Here is a 22,528-nt window from a genome sequence, read left to right on the forward strand (position 1 = left end):
AGGTACACTAGGTACGTGGAGTAATGGATTACTAGGGCTCCAAGGTTGTAGCTGAGACAGTAGTTATGGAGCCATAGCAGATTTCCGATATAGCGGATATATAATTGTTAAAGAGGACAAGAAATGTTAAGGCAAGGCAAACATCTCAAGTCATATACATTATTATTATTGAAAAAAAATTCAAAGTCTTACAGCTGTTTCTGGGATATCCCAGAGTATTGGATATTCTGTCATCACAGACAAATAGGGAAAATGAGAAGGGTATAGATTAATGAAATGATGACATAGAGAACAGGAGTAAAGGAATGAGGAGCTGTTTCTACAACATCGGAAAGTTGAACTGTGAACTTTTATGCTTTGTTTTTCTTCTCTCTCTTCATCTCCTATTATTGTGATATAAGCAAGATTGTTTGTTTAGAATCTTCTCTGAAAATGTGTTGCTATGGGAAAATATCAGTTTGCCTGGAAACAGGTGGGGGTTGGCAATAGGTTGAGCAAACTGATCATAGAAAATCTGCCTCAATAATTTCTGACTGACCCATTCAAGCATGGAAAGTGAACATTAAACAATGATGGTGGTGTATTAATTGTATTTCTACTGTTTTAGATAATTTAAAAAATTTTTCTGGTTACATGTATGTGTGTATTTTAAAATTTTTTTCTGTGATAGAGCAAAGCAATAACTCTAAAAAATGTTTCTGAATTTCGGATACACTATGGATTTATTGATCAAAATAAAATGTCTCCTATATTTGGAGTATTTTATCTTTTACTAGTTTCGGTAATTGACTGCAGCCATGCTGACACTCTTGGCTTGAAGGGTTTAGCCAAATAAATCAATCCTAGTGCTTATTTTTAAGTTTGACATTTATTTCATTGCTGAGCTGCAAAACTATGGAGATGTAAACAAACCAATACCTGCTGTCAAGTGGTAGTAGAAATACAAAAATGCGTGTGCACACGCACGCATGCACACCACACACACACACACACACACACACACACACACACACACACACACACACACACACACACACACACACACACACACACACACAAACACACACACACACACACACACACAGCAGGTTTCCACAGTTTCCGTCACTAAATTTTTTCACAAAGAATTAGTTGGGTAAGGTCTATAATAGAAGATATTTGCCCAAGTTGCTGTGCAATGGGACTGAACCCAAAACCATGTGGTTGCAATACAAGCTTCTTAACCACACAGCCATGAATGTGCTAAGAATAAGTTTTTTTATTTGTTCTTTATTTTTCTTTAATCATAGATATCTAATAAACACAACACTTCTTGATAACAGAATAGAAGTGAAAGATGAAATGTTGAAAAATTTCTAACTGTATAGGCATAACAATTGTGATCAAGAAATTCACTTTGCAACCACATGGTTTCTAGTTCAATCCCACTCTGTAACACCTCATGTGTCTTCTGCTTTAGCCTTGAGTTGTCCATTGTCTTGTAAGTGGAATCTGGTTGGAAGGAACTGTGCTGAATCATACTGTATATACATAAGTGCATATATATATATATATATATATATATATATATATATATATATATATATATATAAACGTATGTGGATACATGTACATATATATATATATATATATAGTGTAGGGGTTGTGGTTGAGAAATTTGCTTCCCTATCATGTAGTTTCAGGTTCAGTTCTGCTGCATGGTACCTAGGGCCAACTAAATCCTTGTGAGTGGATTTGGTAAAAACTGAAAGAATATATGTGTGTGTGTGTGTGTGTATGGCTTTTACTCTCTTCGTCTTGACATCACATGATAGTCACTCACAGAAAAGCTGTGTCAGTTATTTTCCAATTTTCTGTGCAAACATGTCTAGACATGGGAGAATATTACCATGTATGGAAATAAGTGAGGGTTAGCAACAAAACAGGTATCAAACTGGACCCAGTGAATTCCGTCTGATGTAGGCAAGCATGGAAACGATGATGTTAAAAACGATGATGATATTGTTTTCTCTCCTTCTATCTCTTTCTTGTATCCTATTTCGGTTTTACACACACACACATATACACATGTTCAGGTGGAGGCACATGGCCTAGTGGTTAGAGCAGCAAACTCGCGGTCGAGGGATCGCGGGTTCGAATCTCAGACTGGACGATGTGTGTGTTTATGAGCGAAACACCTAAGCTCCACGTGGCTCTGGCAGAAGGTAATGGTGAAACTTCTGACTCTTTTGCCACAACTTTCTCTCACTCTTTCCTCCTGTATCTTGCAGCTCACCTGCGATGGACCGGTGTCCCGTCCAGGTGGGGAACCTATACACCAAGAAACCGGGAAACCGGCCCTTATGAGCCAGGCATGGCTCGAGAAGGAACAAACAAACAACAACATACACATGTTCAGGTGCATTTATGTTTACCTGCGTAAACTGATATGTTGTGCCCCTTTATGTCACATTCAACAGAGTTTGATTAAATCAACACAGTGATTGATAATATCAACTGCAAATTCTTGAAGGCAGTGCCCCAGTATGACCCCATTCCAATAACCAAAACCAATAACAGAATTAAAGAAACTTATTTTTGTTCTCAGACATTTTAAAGCCTTTACTAGTTATTTATATTTTCCTTTAGCAACAGCAGTGGTAGACATTTTCAGCCAGCAATTAATCAATAATTTTCAATAATTACTTCAACTTGTGATCCATTAAACTATGATTTATGTTTCAATAATCCTTTCTTTTATTAGTTTATCTCTCGTTTATTTAATAACTTCTCTGTAATGATTCCTATCTGAATTTTTTTATTAAAATCTTTACATATTCTGTGTCTCATTCTTCAAATATGTTTGTGTTATCTAGTAAGAAAGATTGAAAGTATTTCTTTCTTTTAAGTTTTCCTAATCATAAAATACAAAAAACTTAATTAAAAAACAAAACCACTAAGTATTACAATAAATGTGAACTGCTTTGAAATGGTGATATTCCAATAGCTAAAATATACCCAATAGTAAACTGACTGTCTTCCATAACTCCATAAAGCTGTGTTGGTCATTTACATCATTTACAACAAAAATAATTTCTTTAAAATCATCTTAAGCTTAATGTTATTTTTGAAATAAAAAAAAAATGTTTAAGCTCCTAATTTCCATTACCCAAATGTAGGTTAAGACAATAACTGATTGTAAGCATTGATTAAGTATCAAGGATCAGTTTATCTCATGGGTGTAGGTTTAGTACCTGGGTTATTGATTTACAAGAGTATTCCTGGCATGGGCTTTGGAATGAAAAATATATATCCCTATGGTTTTGAATAAAGAGGGTTTGCTCTGAAATTTCAAGAATGCTACTTAATATGACAGGTCTTGTTGAAGAAGGCCAGAAAGTACAATGGCTGAAACATTGTGACTCTGACAACTGAGATTTAGACCAGGCATGGACAACTGTTTTCAAGAAGCAGGTTGTATGAGACATGGCTCATCATTAGGTAGGCCACATTACGGAAAAAATTCAAGGTAATTTTTTAAATTAAGCATGCCATTGAGAAAATTCCATGAGTGTAGGTTTAGTACCTGGGTTATTGACTTACAAGAGTATTCCTGGCATGGGCTTTGGAATGAAAACTATGTATCTCCATGGTTTTGAATAAAGAGGGTTTGCTCTGAAATTTCAAGGATGTTATTTAATATGACAGGCCTTGTTGAAGAAGGCCAGAAAAAGTACAATGGCTGAAACATTGTGACTCTGACAACTGAGATTTAGACCAGGCATGGACAACTGTTTTCAAGAAGCAGGTTGTATGAGACATGGCTCATCATTAGGTAGGCCACTTTACGCAAAAAATTCAAGGTAATTTTTTAAATTAAGCACGCCATTGAGAAAATCCCATGAGTTGCAGGTTGCTGTGACTGATTTAGACACAAGTCTGAATATATTAGTTTATAATTAAGGTTATTCTACAAATCTGAAATTCAGTCAGCATTCACTGCATTCGATAGGGAGGACAGAAAGAAGCAACATGTAAATCCATTAAACAATCCATCGAAGAATATGAGTTTATTGACTAGTTCCAATTGCTACGTACAAACATCATATTATAAACCAGTAGTTCTCAAACTTTTCAGGTTGCTTCCCTCTTGGCACCCAGACCACATTCCTTTCAGCCCCACCCTCACAACCACAAACACAGACCACTTTCTGGAGCAAATTTGAAACAACTGTATTTCACAAATAAAACTTAACTTAATTAACCCATTATTTTGGGGGGTTTTTTTTACAACATTCATTGCTTCCTTTTGGCCACCCCATTATTGCTCCACATTTTTTCCAATATCCCCCGCTTTCCCCAATCTCAAGAGGGCAGTGCCACCCACTTTGGGAACCACTGCTCTAAGCCATCCAAAATAGTAACATTCCAAATCAGTATAAGTTGTACATGAAGCAATAACATTGCATACATAATAAAATGGACTTAAGGGCAGGCAATATTGTGTGGTCAACAAATTTGCTTCAGAACCATATGGTTTAGGTTCAATCTCATTTCACAACACTTGCTATAGCCCAGAGCTGACCAAGCCTTATAAGGGAATTTGATTGGCAGAAACTCTGCAGGAGCTTGTCATTTATGCGTGTGTGTATGTGTTTGTGTCTGTATTTTATGAGGGTGAGTCAGAAAGTAATGCATCTTTTATCTGCATTAATTTTTAACACACACTTATCTCCTCAAAGACATACAGCATCTCGAAAGAGTCCAGAAGCTGGCTACCCGCATGGTTCATGGTCTCAAAAATTTGTCCTACGAAGAAAGGCTGAGGACGCTCGACCTTTATTCTCTTGAAAAACGCCGCCGCCGTAGTGATCTCATTCTTGCCCACAACATCATAAGCGGAAAGTGTAACCTCTCGAAAGAGCTGTTCTTCACTCCTGCTCCAGAGCGTCGGCTGCGGGGTCATTCCGAAAAGCTCTACCTGCGACGATTTCATCTCAATTGAAGGAGAGGAGCTTTCTCCGTCCGGGTTGCGGATCCGTGGAACAAGCTGCCAGACGAGATGGTGAAGATGCCGACGACCGCTTTGTTCAAAGCCTCCCTGGACCTCAAGTGGCCTGAACTCTTTACATGAACACCACCCTGTACTTAACTCCATGTCCCCCTACATGGCCTTGCTATTTGCTTTTGAGCCAAATTAACTAACTAACTAACTAACTAACTAACATACAAAGTTGAGTCAAAAAATAATGCAAATAAAAATTGTTACTTTTGATACTTTTGATCCATGGTGCATCTAGATACCCCTTGCAGTGTACTGTTTGAGAATGACTACTTCACACTGACAATGAACAACAAATGGTGACTGACACTACAAGAGCAAACGGCCTTACCACATCAGAAATATCAATAGAGCAACTAAAAGAAAACCTACAGGCAATAAATTCATAAATGCTATAAAATTCCCTCATATACTTTCCACACAACAAAATAGTCAATATTTTCCTGTCAGACATTAGCACAAATGGAACAAACATTATTCAAGTACATTCAAATTACACTGTCACAACCCACTATGTAGTCTATCAACCTGCTAGAAATAGCAGCTGAATTTTCCTCGAACCATATCTTTCCAGTTTAAAGATGGATGGCCAATGAAATCCGAGATATACAAAAAGATGTAATAGCCATGATTGGATCATCATTGATTAGGACTGACATTTGGCCAAATAACCACAGTGCCATGTATTTCAAACTCATGCATTCCACACTTTAACTTTGTGTAGGTCCGTATGCACAACACTGTGCATGTCTTTTATTGCACACAAATACCTACACAGCTTGATATACATTTTCTATGAGTCAGCCTCATGAGGCCAGCCCAGTTTATCAACAGCTGGAACTAGGCCCAGTGAGGGAGTATAGAGGAAGCTCTCACAGTCTTGTACCTTCAGAGGAGCCAGCAGCATCAACAACAGACCCTGCAACACTCATCATCATTATCACTGCACGCAGTACCACAGACATCATCTTTGTTGTTCCTGCAGCCACCACCACCACCATCATCATCATGATCATTATTATTTCCTTACTTTGTCTCTATTTAGATGAATTAAGTCTACAAATTAAATTCTCTGTGTGTTTCCGTCTTGCTTCACCAAAAATGTGAAGCCCAATATTCTAAGTATTTTCTTTCTTTAAGAATAACTATCCTTGTTTTTTCTTTTGGTCACTATCACACCTTACTTTGACATACCTTACTATTTTTTGGCAACACAACCAATTTGCTGTCTTGCTTACATCATCATCATCATTGTCATTATTGTGATCACCGTTGCTGTCATAGTTGTCATCATCATCATCATCATCATTATTATCAATTTCATGTCCATGTTCCATGCTGGCATGAATTGGATGTGTTTGAAAGGCTCTGATAGATCCAAGGATAGCATCATGCTTCAGTGTCTGCTTTGGGATGGTTTCTACAGCTGGTTACCCTTCCTAATGCCAACCACTTTGTATGTACTAGGTGCATTTACAGTTTACTTATAAAATAATATGATAAAAATGCCATTTCTAAAACCTGTGTGAGATCATCTAAGACAGTGGTTCTCAACTGGAGTCCATATGGCCCCTCAAGATCCATATAAGATTTTGGGGGATCCATGCAACAAAATAGTAAATTGGCAATCCACAAAAGTATTTTAAAGGCCCTTGAAAAAACTTTGCTTTAGATGTCTGTATTAGTATGTATTTCAAAAAACAGCTAAGTTTCTTTCTCTAACGTTTTACATTGTTCAATCTACACAAGTGAATGCGTGATGAACAAAAAGTAATTTTGAAAGAAGTATCTATAAAATTAGTTTTTAGACATTGAATGGTTATGGGCGTCCACCAGAATAAATAATAATCAAAAAGGTCTGTAGGCAAAAAATGGTTGAGAACTCCTATCATTTGGAAAATAATTGAATATAACTGTGAAAATCTCTTATCTTTATTTTTATATCTTTTTTTGTAATTATTTTAAAACTGATTAGTTTACGCTGAGTATAAGTTGGAAGATTCAGTTTAATTGAAATATTTTAATGAATTATTTTCTGTAAAGCTTGCTTCATTTAACCATTCTGTTTTAACTACTTGGTCATGAAGTGATAGTCATATGAATTTTTTGGTCATATGAATTTTTTAAGCTTCATTAGTCATAAATGGATACTTACTATACAATAACAATGGTAGGATTTAACAGTTTTACAATAACAGTTTTCAAGTTGGTAGTTTAGTCTCAAAACTTTTCTGAAAATAGGAAAAAGAGATCAAATTGATTGTAGGTCTTATTTATATTCCTTTATAGCATTTTTCTCATATATTCACTTCATACCTTGATGGTATGCCCTCACCATCCTTCTCTCTTCCTCTTTCTTTCCAGCTGAGGAAACCGTGTATTCACCTCTTTAGCAAGACACCTGTTCTTGTTCATGTCTGTCTATCCTACTTTCACATCATTCAATATTATACCCCAGCTTTAAGGTGGTGAACTGACAAAATTGCTAACATGCTGGGTAAAATTCTGAGAGGAATTTCATCTGAGTTCAAATTCCGCCGAGGTTGACTTTGCCTTTCATCTCTTTAAAATAAGTACCAGTAGAGCACTGGGTTGATGTAATCAACTTACCCCTCCCCCTTGTGCCAAAATTTGAAACCATTATTATATCCAGGGACGTGCCGCCTGGGTGGGCAAAGGTAGGCAGTGCCTACCTTGAATAAAATAGATCAATAGCAACATTTTCTTTTTATGGCAAAATATGCACTTAATTCAATAAAATTATGAAAGTTACTCTGATTTCTATGCATAAAATGCAAAATATTTTATTTTTTTGTAGGTTAAGTAGGCATAAATTGCCCTGCCTTTCAATCTTTGTATTTAAGCTATGCATAGTAATGCTGTATACACTCCTACATTTTCTTCACAGGCTATAAAGGCAGAAGTAAATCTGCTTTCAACACAGTTGCATGCCTGTATTTCGCTTATTTTTATTGTTTCATTACTATATACCATTACCTGAGTAATTAAAGACGGCACGTGCCTGATTATATCCTAGCTCACTTGAGGGGTTTCTTATCTTGTGAGTACTTGGCAACCTCACTAGTGCTGGTGCTATAAAAAAAAAAAGCACCCAGTTCATTGTAAAATGGTTGGCATTAGGAGGGATATCCAGCTACAGAAACCATGGTGAAGCAGAAAATTGGTGTTTGGTGTAATCCTTTGGCTTGTCAGTTCGTGTCAAACCACTCAACACATGCCAGTATGGATAAAGGGACATTATATGCTAATGATGACGATCTCTATTTTTTCTCATTTATTTTATCTGTCTTTATACTCATCAATAGTATCTGTCTCTATTTATACTCATTTACAGAATCTGTTTCTGTACTCATTTTTGTAGCATCTATTCTATTTATATTCATAACATCTATCTTTATTTATACTCATTTATTGCATCATATTCTTATATATAATTTATAGCATCTGTCTATTTATACTGAGATGCGTTTCACCATGTCGTGCCAAGAATCTCTGTCTCCTATTAGCTTTAGTAAGTCCTCAATTTCAAATTGTGGTGTCTTTGCCAATAACATCAATGTAATAAATTTGGTCTTTGTATTCTGTTAGAGTGCAGAAGTTGCCAAAATATAACATCTGTTCAGCATGATAGCTGAGGCAAGTAAGCCTACCTTGCACTGAGCAACAATACTCTATACACTTGGGGGTGTGTGTGTGTGTGTGTGTGTGTGTATGTGTGTATGTGTGGGTTGTATGCATGTATTTATGTGTATGTCTGTGATTATATGTTTTGGTTATATGTGTGTGTGTGTGTGTATACGCCAAATCTTGACTATTTGCCTTTTGACCCTCTGATTTTTCTATTGTGTCATGAACTACCTACGTGCTTTTATATATTTACATACCCAATATACATGTGGTGTGAGTGGGAGAATGGAGGATTGGGTTGAGTGTCTGCATGTATACAAGTGTAAATGTTTGTGTGTGTGTGAGGGGATCTCTACACTTTTTGTTACTTCTACCCTACTCAGGTGCTAATTGAATTACAATACTTAAAACACTGTGCCCAAATTGATGAAGCTAGATGAGGTTGAAGTGGGGTGTTCTGGTCATCTTAGAGTTCTAGCATTCCACTTTTCCACAAGCACTATGCATCCAATACTCTTTAAAAAAGTTAAGGATCTTATTGTCCTGGCTGAGCAAAACATTGAACTGCATTTTGTGGTGAGGTCCCAGGAGTTTGGGAGTATTGAGTTACCCCTTAGTCACACTATTCGCAGGTTTTCTCAAGCTTATGGTGGTAGTATCTGTTGAAGGCTCCAGTTATGGATCAAATAGCAGAAGATGGTTTGATGGCTAAGGCAGATGGAGTTCAAAGAAGAGCTAGACTTTAGATATGTGTCACACAAAGCCACTGATATGTGGGCTTACCCTGATGCTACATGTATCAGCCACTCTGTTTAAAGGTTAATCAGGCCCTGTCTAACCTTTAGAGAGCAGGAGACAAGCAGAGTAAACTGGAAATAATCCAGCAAACAACATTGGGAACCCATTGCTGTATCTTTTGTAAGAAAACTTGTGAATTAAAAGCAGTGCTCTAGCATGGCCGCAGTCAAATGACTGAAACAAATAAAAGAATAATCTTCAGATTTTTGTATGAAGGTTCATGATTGCCAACTCCTGGAAGTATGGAACAGAAAGAGAGAGAGAGAGGATTTTATATAAACTACTTTATCATAACAATCACACATGATAATACTTTTAATGCATATACAACTTCAAATTTGGAACATAGTCATAGGTATTGAACTAACACACCATTGGCATTGTACTATATTTCCCTGCCCCCTCAGTCTCCCATTAAATAAGCACATCATAACAGGCATTTATGGACCTTACATTATTGAATCATTTAGCTTAGAATATACTCATGCTCACACTATCTCTTCCTAATGCACCCTGTACCTAGTCATTTTTCTTTACTCTTTCATCTTCCTAATCCTTGTTCCATCCTGCGGGTTTTTTCTTTTTGTCTTTCTTACCCCCTTCCCCCACTTCATACTACTTTCTTTTTGTCTGTTTTCATTTTCCTTTTAATGTTGTTATTGGTTGTTACTTGCAAACTTATCTTCTTTAATTGGTGTGAGTTCTCTGATGAAATATTGATGCAAATATGCTTGTTGTACATGTGTAGCGTGGAAAGGACCACATGGAACTGTGGTAGACACACACTCTCTCTCTCTCTCTCTCTCTCTCTCTCTCTCTCTCTCTCTCTCATACACACACAGCTGGCCAATTGGTAGCATCATTAGCACATTTGATAGACTACTGTAGTTATTTCAGCTCTCTTATGCTTTGAGTTCAAATCTCAATGAGGTAAACTTTACCTTTTATTGTTTCTGGATCAGTAAATAACAACAGTCCTATACAGGAGTCACTCTTTTTTACTTCATATTTCTTTCTTTCTCTTTTCTTTTTTTTTGAAGAAATTGGTTGTGGTTAGACTTGGAGACGAATGGGCTCTGCAAAGTCTGAAGTGTCCCAAAACACACCACACCTTTAACTTAATCAAGCAGTTCAGGGCTGAATGCAAGACAAGGCATAGTGCTCTATATTGACATTGTAATGTTTTGGATAATTTACTATTATATTTATGGAAGCTAAAAAATGTAAGCATATACATGAAAATCTTACAGAGACAGGATGTCTGTAGTAGTATCTGCAGGGGTAAAATCGGTATATGACATGCCTGCATGATTGTGTGTATATATATATATATATATATATGACTATGTATATGAACAGCTGTACACTGGGTGGTGTGTCTGCCATACTGGAACAAGTTTGACCCAGATACCATATAAATTTCTTTTCAGATTCTTTGATGTATGCAGGTGACTGATGTTATTTTTATTGTTGTTATTTTATCATTACAGCTACATTAACTCAAGACATTCCTATCTTCCCTTTTCCTCTCAACTGTATATGTGTGTGTGTGCATATGGATTTGTCTGCATATGTGTGTCTGGGAGTGACCACAAATGCCTTCACCTCTTCTTGTATCTTTCCTTAACATCAGCCTATTATCTCACTGTCTGTCACCCTCTATTCTGTTAGCCAAGCTTTCTTATTCATAATATACAGGGTGTTTGGGCTAACTTTTTTCAGGAATAGCTTGAGGTATTGGGGAACAGTCAACAGTTTTGAGAGCATAAAGATTACCATTGCAGTTGAGAAAAAGTTAGCTCACATGGTGGACTGGAAGCCATCTGAATATTGGAAAAAGTTTACCTGTATCATGATGATTCACACCAGGTATCAAAATGCCAACATCATGGCTGCTCCTCAGTGTTCTGTGAACTAAGTAAAGTCTGTAAGACATGCCATAGACAGCAAGAAGAAACACAGCAGGCATTCTGGCTGCATCTGCATGCTGGAATTCACCCCCCAAACTGCAGGACAAGGTGATGGAAGATCTGAGCAAGGGAATCCAAGCTTTGGTGAGACAGATGGGTGTTGGAGTTGCCACTGTTAAGCTGGCTCTTAGCTACCACTTGTACAAGAGGCGCGAGGGACAAATTCTGACAGCTGAAGTCAAGGAGAACTGCTTGATGAAGACAAAGAAAGCCCTGAACAAGTTGAGGTCTCTTGTTGAGCTGGAGATGATCTGGTTCTTCTAAGATAACAAAAAGTGGCTTGACTATAATCCGTGTGATGTCCCACATATCATGAAAGCCAAGTTCCCTTAAGCTGTGACGATCTTTGAGTGTTTCTCCAGTGAGGGCGATGTCATGCCATCCCACATCCCTGTACCTTAGGTTCAATTCAGACAGCTATGCAGAGCTGATGGAGACTATGGTTCAACCCTGTTTGGAGAGGGTTGTTGTTGGAAGACCATATGTGTGACAACAGGATTTGGCTCCTTACCATATCTCTGGAAATAGTCAGAAGTGGTTCTTGGAGAATTTCTACATCAACAGCTCTCTTTCTGGACTCCTAATTCCCTCAGTTGTAATCTCATGTATTACTATGTGTGGGATGTTGTTGAAAAAGACTGAAACCACTCTGTCTGCAACACCAAGGCTGAGCTGGGGCCCTGATGAAGGAGGGATTGGAAGGTCTTCCCAAGGACAGAGTGAGGAATGCACATGCAAGGTTCCAGAGATGTCTTGCGGCCATTGTGGTAGCTAAGGGCTGAAAAAACAGTTATCTCCCAGCCTTAATCTAGTTGATATTTTTTTTACTTTTTAAAAATACTTTTAATTTTGGATAGAATATTGTGTTTTCTTTTCCTTTTATGCAAACTGTCAAATTTAGCCTATATATATAACTTATAAACAAGGGCAAAAGAAAAGTTATTTCCATGCCAATATGCTGATAACAGACTTTAAATCGTCAATTTTCACATTTCATTATACACTTGCTGAAATTGATTTCAGCACGACATGTATTTATAGTGAGTGTATAATGAAATGTGGAAATTGATGATTTAAAGTCTGTTATCAGCATATTGGCATGGAAATAATTTTTCTTTTGCCCTTGTTTATAAATTGTTTATAATTTTAACCTTTAAAGGTATTTTAATATGCTGCCACTTTTGATGAAATTTTTTCTGAAAAAAATTTCATCCTATATTAGTAGTATATATATATATCTTTACATTGTTAATTTAATGCGTTTTCTTCTATGTTAGCTAACTTGGATAGGAATTGATTTGGTGTCAAAGTTGTTAATAACTGGCTGCTCTTCATGTTGCCATTCTTCACCTGTCTTTTTCCTTTTCTGTTTTTTTTTTCACTTCAAACAAGGATTTTTATATTCTACTGGCTACTGAAAGTGATGTATGACCAGTTATACTATCGACATTGAATGTTGTACTGCTTTCATGTACAAATATTGACAGATGAAATATCAGCATTCACACACACATGTAATACATACATGCATACACACACACAAACACATACATATATCTGTGTGTGTTTGGGTGTGTATGTATATATATATGTGCGTGTGTGTGTATGTATATATATGTGTGTATATATATGTTTATGTATATATATATATATATGTAAATAAATGGAGTTGAACGCAGATGTTATTCAAATTCTTTTACTGTCTTCGAAACATGTCGAAGTAAAAGAATTTGAATAACATCTGCGTTCAACTCCATTTATTTACTTATACTATACAAATTACTGCACATTAACCCGGAGTTTCTACCTTTGAATAGGTCGCTACATCCTTGTTACTTGCATGAATTTTGCTACCCTGGTAACTGATTATTGAATTTTCCATGTTAAAGGTAAACAAAGGATGATTCATTCATCCATAAATATAATATATATATATATATATATATATATAGGACGCCATGATAGATCGTTAGCTCCTACCCGCATTTTTTTCTCTCCTTGTTTTTTTCTGTGTCCCTTTCTGTCGAAGAGTGTAGGCTCAAAACGTAAATGACTTTTTCTATTTCTATTCCTGAGCGCTATACTAATACATTTGTTTGTTTGTACTCCACCTGCCTTTGTCTTCTGTTTATTTTCCGTAAACTTTCCCATTATATATATATAGTGTGGCTGCCTTCTCGTATATGAGCAAGCCATTGTTAGGAAGAATCATTGAAATGAGTCATTGATAATGCAATTCAAGGCACTTATATGACTCTTGAGCCCCACTAAAGATCTGCACATTTTATTGCACAATGCACATATCAAATGTTTTGTTTGAGTCTTTTCTTTTATAATGGTGTCTGAACTGTGATTGTACAAGCCCTCTAAATAGATGTATGTATTGTTTATTTCAGCAAACATTGACAATATTACATCTCAACAAAGAAGAAACATCGATGAACCCAAACCTCAGAAGTTAGGTGACTCAAAACATGGCAACCGCAGGTGGGATGGCCGCCGTCATACTTTAACAAGTGGAGTTGATCATAGCATGGTGAGTTATACTTCTTGTCATTTTATTTCTTGTGCTGCACATTAGTTTGCACATGGCTGTGTGGTTAAGAAGTTCGCCTTGCAATCACATGATTTGGGGTTCAGTCCTACTGCATGGCATCTTGGTAAATGTCTTCTATTACAACCCCAGGTTGACCAATGCTTTGTGAGTGAATTTGATAGCTGGAAATTGTGTGGAAGCCCATCATATATATGTGTATATATATATATATATATATATATATATAATATATATATATATGTATGCATGTAAGCATTCTTTTACTTCTCTTACTTTTTTTTCAGTCATTAAACTGCAGCCATGTTGGAGCCTTGAAGGTTTTAATCTCTTTTTGCCAAATTCCTAAGTTATAGAGACATAATCAAACCAACACAGGTTGTCAAGTATTGGTGGCGAACACACACACACACACGTGACGTAAAAGGAATTAAAAAATCCGGGCAGATAACTATAAAGCACTCAGTACTAAACAAGTTTGGTTAACTATATCCAACAATCAGGGTGGCGAGCTGGCAGACACGTTAGCGCACCGGGCAAAATGCTTAGCGGTATTTCATCTGTCGTTACGTTCTGAGTTCAAATTCCGCTGAGGTTGACTTTGCCTTAACCAGTAAATCTAAATATTGTTCAGAAGAATTTCAAAAAATTCAGAGTATAAGGCAAGAAGAACAAGAATGGAGAAAATCACATCTTTAATTGGTGATTACATCATACAATACTGATGAACATTTCTGTTGTGCCAGCATATTTAGATACAGAAAATACCAGTCAAATCAATAAATCCAATAATCTATGTTAACACAATGTTGTCAAGGTAATCCAGAATTGGTTAAATTCAAAGTGAACTAAGAAAATATCTTTAGTAGACAAACACTTACAAAAATAACAATGGGCGTCTTAAAGTTTCTGTCTACGAAATCCACTCATGTGGCTTTGGTTGACCTGGGGCTATAGTTGGAAGCTTTTAACCAAGGTGTCTGTAATGAGGTAGCAAACTTCTTAACACACAGCCACGCCTGCACCTATATGTGTGTGTGTGTGTGTGTGTATAAAAATGTGTGTAGATGTATGTGTGGGGTGGTGGTGCCTATGTTTGTCCACCCACCAGTTAACAACTGGTGTTGGTTTGTTTACATCCCCGTAACTTAGCAGTTCTACAAAAGAGGCTGATAGAATTATTACCTGACTTAAAAAGACAATAATTACTGGGGGTCAGTTTGTTTGACTTATTCTTGAAGGTGGTGCTCCAGCATGGCTATAATCCAATGAAAATAACAAGTAAAAGAGTCATTAGCTTTCCAGATGTTTTCCTAGGATGTTTTCATCAAATGTGTTGTTTTTTTTTTCATGTTAATTTAGACTGATGCCTCTATTTAAATTTTTAAACTGATACATTGCATACTGAAATAGCACAACAAATTGACTGTGATTTCATGTTTTGACCTTTTAGGTTATTTCGTTTTTGGATTTGGTTTGCAAGATTCTTTATATGAGTTTGTGTGTTGAAGCATATTGTGTTGTGTCTGGGGAGAGCCATTTTCTTTTGTGCCAGTAAAATTTCCACTTATTTCTTATTTTTATTTTCCTAAAATTTTCGTTGCGTCTTGCAACCTTTTCAACAGTCAAGACTACTGAAAAGGTTGCAAGACACAACCCTTTTAGGTTAGTTCTTTAGTTATTCAGAAGAAGGATCCTTTACTCTGATCTGTGTTACATATAAATTTCAAAATTAAGTGTTATTAACAATTGGTTCTTATACGGTTGCTGAGGTAGCCATATATCTCCACTACACTAAGTCATCCGTTCCTATCTCTCTATCATATTCTTTCCTTCAGCTCTTGATATAAGCCAATTTCCTCAATGCTACACCCCTCCCCTAAACCAAGGGGTCTTGTCTTGTGAACCACTTGGCGATCATCTCTGGTTAACATGAAAAAGCATCCAGTACACTCTGTAAAGTGGTGGGCATTAAGAAGGGCATCTAGGTATATAAACCATGCCAAAACAGACATTTGAGCTCAACTCAGTTCTTTGACTTGTCGGATATTGTCTCAGTCAAATTGTGAAATATGGATACAAAATGATAGGTGCAATGCCAGAAATTGAGCTAGAGGGCTATAATGTCTATTATGTGCACTCCGGTACTTAACTGGTATTTTATTTCATTGACCCTGGAAGGATGGAAGGTAAAGATAATCTTAGCAGGATTTGAACTCAGACACAGAGTCATAACTAAATACTGCAAGGCATTTTGTTTAATGCTCTTACGATTTTCCCAATCAATCCTTATATCATCATCATCATTGTTATTACAGTAATCTGGTAGAAACACTAGCAGGCGAGCTGGCAGAAACGTTAGCACGCTGGGCGAAATGCTTATTGGTATTTCGTCTGCCATTATGTTCTGAGATCAAATTCTACCAAGGTTGACTTTGCCTTTCATCCTTTCAGGGTCGATAAATTAAGTACCAGTTATGCACCGGGGTCGATGTAATCGACTTAATCCTTTTGTCTGTCCTTGTTTGTCCCCTCTGTGTTTAGCCCCTTGTGGGCAATAAAGAAATAAGAAACCATTCTTCTTCTTCTTCTTACTTCTTCTTCATCTTCTCCTCCTCCCCCCCCCTCCTCCTCCTCCTCACAGCAAGTGGAGATAAACTGGGAGAGGTAAATATCAAAAGAGGAATCTTTCAAGGAGACAGTCTGTCACCTCTCCTATTTATTGTCTGTACACTGTCACTAATGAGCGTTTTAAGAAAGATGCATGTATGTACATGCTAGGCAGCGTGAAAGTAAACAACCTATGGTTTATGGATGACCTAAATTGTGGCAAAATTTGAAACCATTATTATTATTATTATTAAAGATGGTGAGCTGGCAGAATTGTTAGCATGCTGGGTGAAATGCTTAGTGGTATTTTGCCTGTCATTACGTTCTGGTTTCAAATTCTGCCGAAGTTGACTTTGCCTTTCATCCTTTTGGGGTTGATAAATTAAGTACCAGTTACACACTGAGGTCAATGTGATTGACTTAATCCCTTCCCCCTTGTGCTTCCAGTTGAAAGAATTATTATTATCATTATAATAATATCAAGAGCACTCAGAGTGCAAACCTCCGCCAATGCAACACCAACATCCTCTCAACGATTAACCCGAGATGATTTTTAAAATAAGAATATCTGAAATAAAATCCTTCAATGAATGTATGAGACCTTTTGGTTTTCTCTTCTCTTAAATTCTGGTCTTCCTTTAGTAATCCTGTTGTTTTAAATCGATGTATAGAATTATGTATTTATGTAAGTATACTGTAAAGTGTTAAAATGTATGTATAATCTCCTAATATAATAATGTATTGTTTATATATATATATATATATATATATATATATATATACATATATATAAAAAGAATAGTCTTATGATTTGCAACACTAACTTCAGGAAACCGACAAGCCACTGGTCACCTACCGATCGGGCCGGCATACTAGCCAAATCGACTACATCCTTGCCAGAAAAAGGGAAAGATGGCTGCTTATAAATGCCAAAACCTTCCCAAGTGAAGAATGCACCCCACAACATAGACTGGTAGTTAGTGACTTTAGGATCAGGACTAAGAGGGCGACTAGAAGACGACCAACATGGAGAAGAAGGGTCTGGAAGCTTAAAGACCCTGCGAATGGACAGAGATTTAGAGATATGTTATTTGAAGCTTTAGACGAAATGGAAGGGAGTATAGCTACGCATGGGGTAGAAGACAACTGGACGCTTCTGAGGGACAACCTGCTGAAAGCCGCTGACCAGATCTGTGGCTGGTGCAAAGTCCCCTTAAGACCCAAAATAACGTGGTGGTGGAACAATATTGTTGACAGGGCTATTAGACAAAAGAAACAGGCTTGGAAGGCCTGGAAGAACGGTGGTAGCAGGGAAGTGTATCAGTCTGCCAGAAGGGAAGCCAGGAGACAGGTCTATCTAGCCAGAGGGGAAGCAGAGAAGGAAAAATTGCCAATGTCCTGCGTCGTGAGGATGAAAGACTTGAGGTATTTCGTGTTGCAAGACAGTGTGTGAGAGAGAATCGTGACGTGGTAGGAGAGAAATGTGTTCGCAAGGAGGACGGTTCACTTGCACTTAATGAGGGTGCAAAGAGAGAGACTTGGAGACGCCACTATGATAGGTTGCTGAATGAAGAAAATGAATGGGATAAAGAGAGTCTGCCGAATGTCGACCCAACAGAGGGACCAGCAATCCGAGTTAACAGTTCCTTAGTAGATAAGGCAATTAGAAGCATGAAAACAGGGAAAGCCCCAGGCCCATCAGGAATTACTGCAGAGATGCTCAAAATATCTGGTGGGTCGGCTATAGCTTAGTCACTCGTATAGTTAACCAGGTGATACACGAGGGGGTCATACCCAATGACTGGTGTAGCAGCATAATAGTCAACTGCTACAAAGGTAAAGGCGACGCCCTAGAGACAAATAACTACAGGGGCATCAAGCTGCTGGATCAGGTAATGAAGGTTACGGAGAGGGTTGTAGCCGAACTAATTAGAGAGAGAGTTACCTTAGATGATATGCAGTTTGGGTTCGTGCCAGGGAAAAGTACTACTGATGCTATATTCCTGGTTAAGACAGCTGCAGGAGAAATACCTAGCCAAAGATAAGCCCTTGTACCTGGCTTTTGTTGACTTGGAGAAAGCCTTTGACAGGGTCCCCCGGTCCCTTATCTGGTGGTCAATGAGGAACTAGGGATAGAAGAATGGTTGGTGAGAGCTGTGCAAGCCATGTACAGAGACGCTGCTAGTAAGGTGAGGGTGGGCAACGAGTACAGTGAAGAGAGATTCCGGGTAGAGGTTGGGGTCCACCAAGGTTCAGTCCTCAGTCCCCTCCTATTTATCATAGTCCTCCAGGCAATAACGGAGGAATTCAAGACAGGTTGCCCCTGGGAGCTCCTCTATGCTGATGACCTTGCTCTAATTGCTGAGTCACTATCAGAACTGGAGGAGAAGTTCCAGGGTGGATGGAAACAAGGATTAGAATCGAAGGGCCTTAGAATCAACCTAGCCAAAACCAAAGTTCTAATAAGTAGGAAGGTAGATCAATCACAAACGCCTTCAGGTAGATGGCCCTGCTCGATCTGTAAAAAAGGTGTAGGTAGAAACTCTATAAGATGCACCAAGTGTAAGCTATGGACACATAAGAGGTGCAGCAATGTCAAAGGAAGGCTAACTAGGAAAATAGTTTTTGTCTGTGGCAAATGCTCAGGAGCAATAAACACTGGAAATATGCAGAGACCAACTTCTGCCACGTTCCAGGGAGACAAACTAGAAGTAGTTGATAGCTTCCGCTACCTAGGAGACCAAGTCAGTAGCGGGGGTGGGTGTGCTGAAAGTGTAACTGCTAGAGTAAGAATAGCCTGGGCAAAGTTTAGAGAGCTCTTACCCCTGCTGGTGACAAAAGGCCTCTCGCTCAGAGTAAAAGGCAGACTGTATGATGCATGTGTACGTACAGCCATGCTACATGGTAGTGAAACATGGGCCGTGACTGCTGAGGATATGCGTAAGCTCGCAAGAAATGAAGCCAGTATGCTCCGATGGATGTGTAATGTCAGTGTTCATAATCGTCAGAGTGTAAGTTCCTTGAGAGAAAAGCTGAACCTAAGAAGCGTCAGTTGTGGCGTGCAAGAGACGGCTGCGCTGGTATGGTCATGTGACAAGAAAGGCTGAAGATAGTTGTGTGCAAAAGTGCTACACCCTAGCAGTGGAGGGAACTGTGGAAGAGGTAGGCCCAGGAAAACCTGGGACGAGGTGGTGAAGCACGACCTTCGAACTTTAGGTCTCACTAAGGAAATGTCTAGAGACCGAGACCTATGGAAGTATGCTGGCATGAGAAGACCCGGCAAGACTAGTCAGGCCATAACCCGTGGCCCCGACCTGGGACGTAGTCAGTCCTGTGCATACCTTCCTTCTTGTGACACTTATGAAGACCTGTTGAGGCAAGTGAAAATCAAATCAAATCAAAACATCAAAATAGAGATGAACATCAGTGGAATTGTATTCTTTGTGGTACCAGTGCCGGTGGCACACAAGAAAACCACCCAAACGTGGCCGTAACCAGTACCGCATCGACTGGCCTCCGTGCTGTGGGCACAACAAACACCATCCGATCGTGGCCGTTCGCCAGCCTCATCTGGCACCTGTGCCGGTGGCACATAAAGACACCATCCGAAGACCCGGCGACGTAGTCAGTCCACCTGTGCATACCTTCCCTCTTATGACACTTGTGAAGACCTGTTGAGGCAAGTGTGTGACACTTGTGAAGACCTGTTGAGGCAAGTGAAAATCAAAAATCAAAAATCAAACCAAATCAAAATAGATGAATATCAATGGAATTTGTATCTTTGTGGTTCCAGTCCCGGTGGCACACAAGAAAACCATCCGAAGTGGCCGTAGCTGGTACCGCATCGACTGGCCTCCGTGCTGTGGGCACAACAAACACCATCTGATCGTGGCCGTTCGCCAGCCTCACCTGGCACCTGTGTCGGTGGCACATAAAAACACCATCCAAAGACCCGGCGACGTAGTCAGTCCACCTGTGCATACCTTCCCTCTTATGACACTTGTGAAGACCTGTTGAGGCAGAGGCAAGTGTGTGACACTTGTGAAGACCTGTTGAGGCAGAGGAGAGGCAGTGGTGTGACACTTGTGGAGACCTGTTGAGGCGTGTGTGACACGCGTGACACTTGTGAAGACCTGTTGAGGCAAGTGAAAATCAAAAATCAAACCAAATCAAAATAGATGAACATCAATGGAATTTGTATTTTGTGGTTCCAGTACCGGTGGCACACAAGGACACGCGTGACACTTGTGAAGACCTGTTGAGGCAATGAAATCAAACCAAATCAAAATAGATGAACATCAATGGAATTTGTATCTTTGTGGTTCCAGTACCGGTGGCACACAAGAAAACCATCCGATCGTGGCCGTTCGCCAGCCACATCTGGCACCTGTGTCGGTGGCACATAAAGACACCATCCGAAGACCCGGCGACGTAGACAGTCCACCTGTGCATACCTTCCTTCTTGTGACACTTGTGAAGACCTGTTGAGGCAAGTGACACTTGTGAAGACCTGTGAGGCAAGTGAAGACCTGTTGAGGCAAGTGACACTTGTGAAGACCTGTTGAGGCAAGTGAAAATCAAATCAAATCAAAACAAATCAAAATAGATGAGCATAAATGGAATTTGTATCTTTGTGGTACCAGTGCCGGTGGCACACAAGAAAATCATCCGAACGTGGCCGTAGCCAGTACCGCATAGACTGGCCTCCGTGCTTTGGGGACGTAACAAACACCATCCGATCGTGGCCGTCCGCCAGCCTCATCTGGCACCTGTGTCGGTGGCACATAAAAACACCATCCGAGCGTGGCCGTCTGCCAGCCTCGTCTGGCACCTGCCAGCCTCATCTGGCACCTGGCGGTGTTGGCACATAAAAACACCATCCGAGCGTGGCCGTCTGCCAGCCTCGTCTGGCACCTGTGTCGGTGGCACATAAAAACACCATCCGAGCGTGGCCGTTCGCCAGCCTCGTCTGGCACCTGTGTCGGTGGCACATAAAATCACCCACTACACTCTCGGAGTGGTTGGCGTTAGGAAGGGCATCCAGCTGTAGAAACACTGCCAGATCTGACTGGCCTGGTGCAGCCTTCGGGCTCCCCAGACCCCAGTTGAACCGTCCAACCCATGCTAGCATGGAAAACGGACGCTAAATGATGATGATGATGATGATGATGATAAAATAGATCTTGAGTGAGAGGTGAAGGTAGAGGAGATAAATGGCAAAGAGAGTGTCATATGAATGAGAAAGGAAGGGGTGATAGATGAATAACGAAGGAAGGAGTGAAAGAGCTGATAAACGGTGTTTGAAGTGTGAGTGTGTGTGTGTGTAAAAGAGAAGTATGTTTGCATGCGTGTGTGTGTGTTTGTACAATGGAAATGGGATGGTAATGTTCAATATTAAAAATGTGTGAGTATATGTGTGTATGTGTGCATGTGTACAAGAAAATGAAGTGAAACTTTACATATACATGTAATCCAGAATCCTTGTCCGGTACTGGATCGATCCCCAAATCTAATCAGTTTGTACCAGTCTCAAGGCCAAACATCCCTGAAAGTTTCATCCGAATCCATCCAGTGGTTCTTGAGATATCTTGTCCACTGGCAAACAAACAAATACAACTGAAAACAATACCTCCGCCTAAAGGAAGGTGGAGGCAATAATAATAATAATAATAATAATAATAATAGTAATAATAACAAAAACAAAAAGTTTCTTACATGATAATGTTTAAAATACTCATTGGGAAAGATTTTCTTTTATAATCATTTCTGTTACTAGATAATTGGAGTTGGTTTTTGTGATTTAACTAAAGCACTAATGTTGTGATAATAATCTCAAAATCCTTCAGTTGAACAACTGTAATACTTTATCTACTTAACAATTTCAAATACTTGTATTTGTTATTAGAA

The 22,528-nt window shown here is 38.8% G+C and overlaps 1 protein-coding gene and 1 long non-coding RNA gene across 4 annotated transcripts in view; both read left to right on the forward strand.

Annotated features, from left to right (window-relative positions):
* Positions 1 to 22,528, forward strand: part of LOC115229435 (uncharacterized protein DDB_G0283357-like) — a 114,445-nt gene that overhangs the window by 62,026 nt on the left and 29,891 nt on the right. For all 3 annotated transcript variants that reach the window (XR_005003710.1, XM_029799791.2, XM_029799798.2), the window contains one exon: positions 13,854 to 13,993. Coding sequence is in view for 2 of the 3 variants with exons in the window: in XM_029799791.2 (XP_029655651.1) it covers positions 13,854 to 13,993 (140 nt within the window). In the remaining variant the exon portion in view is untranslated. The remainder of the gene's footprint in view (positions 1 to 13,853; positions 13,994 to 22,528) is intronic.
* LOC118767797 lies at positions 17,295 to 21,916 on the forward strand. Its single transcript, XR_005003713.1, has 3 exons — positions 17,295 to 17,332; positions 18,758 to 18,764; positions 21,802 to 21,916. It is a non-coding gene; the product is annotated as an uncharacterized LOC118767797 (long non-coding RNA).

This window comes from Octopus sinensis, linkage group LG2 (genome assembly GCF_006345805.1).
Source record: "Octopus sinensis linkage group LG2, ASM634580v1, whole genome shotgun sequence".
Classification (NCBI taxonomy): domain Eukaryota; kingdom Metazoa; phylum Mollusca; class Cephalopoda; order Octopoda; family Octopodidae; genus Octopus; species Octopus sinensis.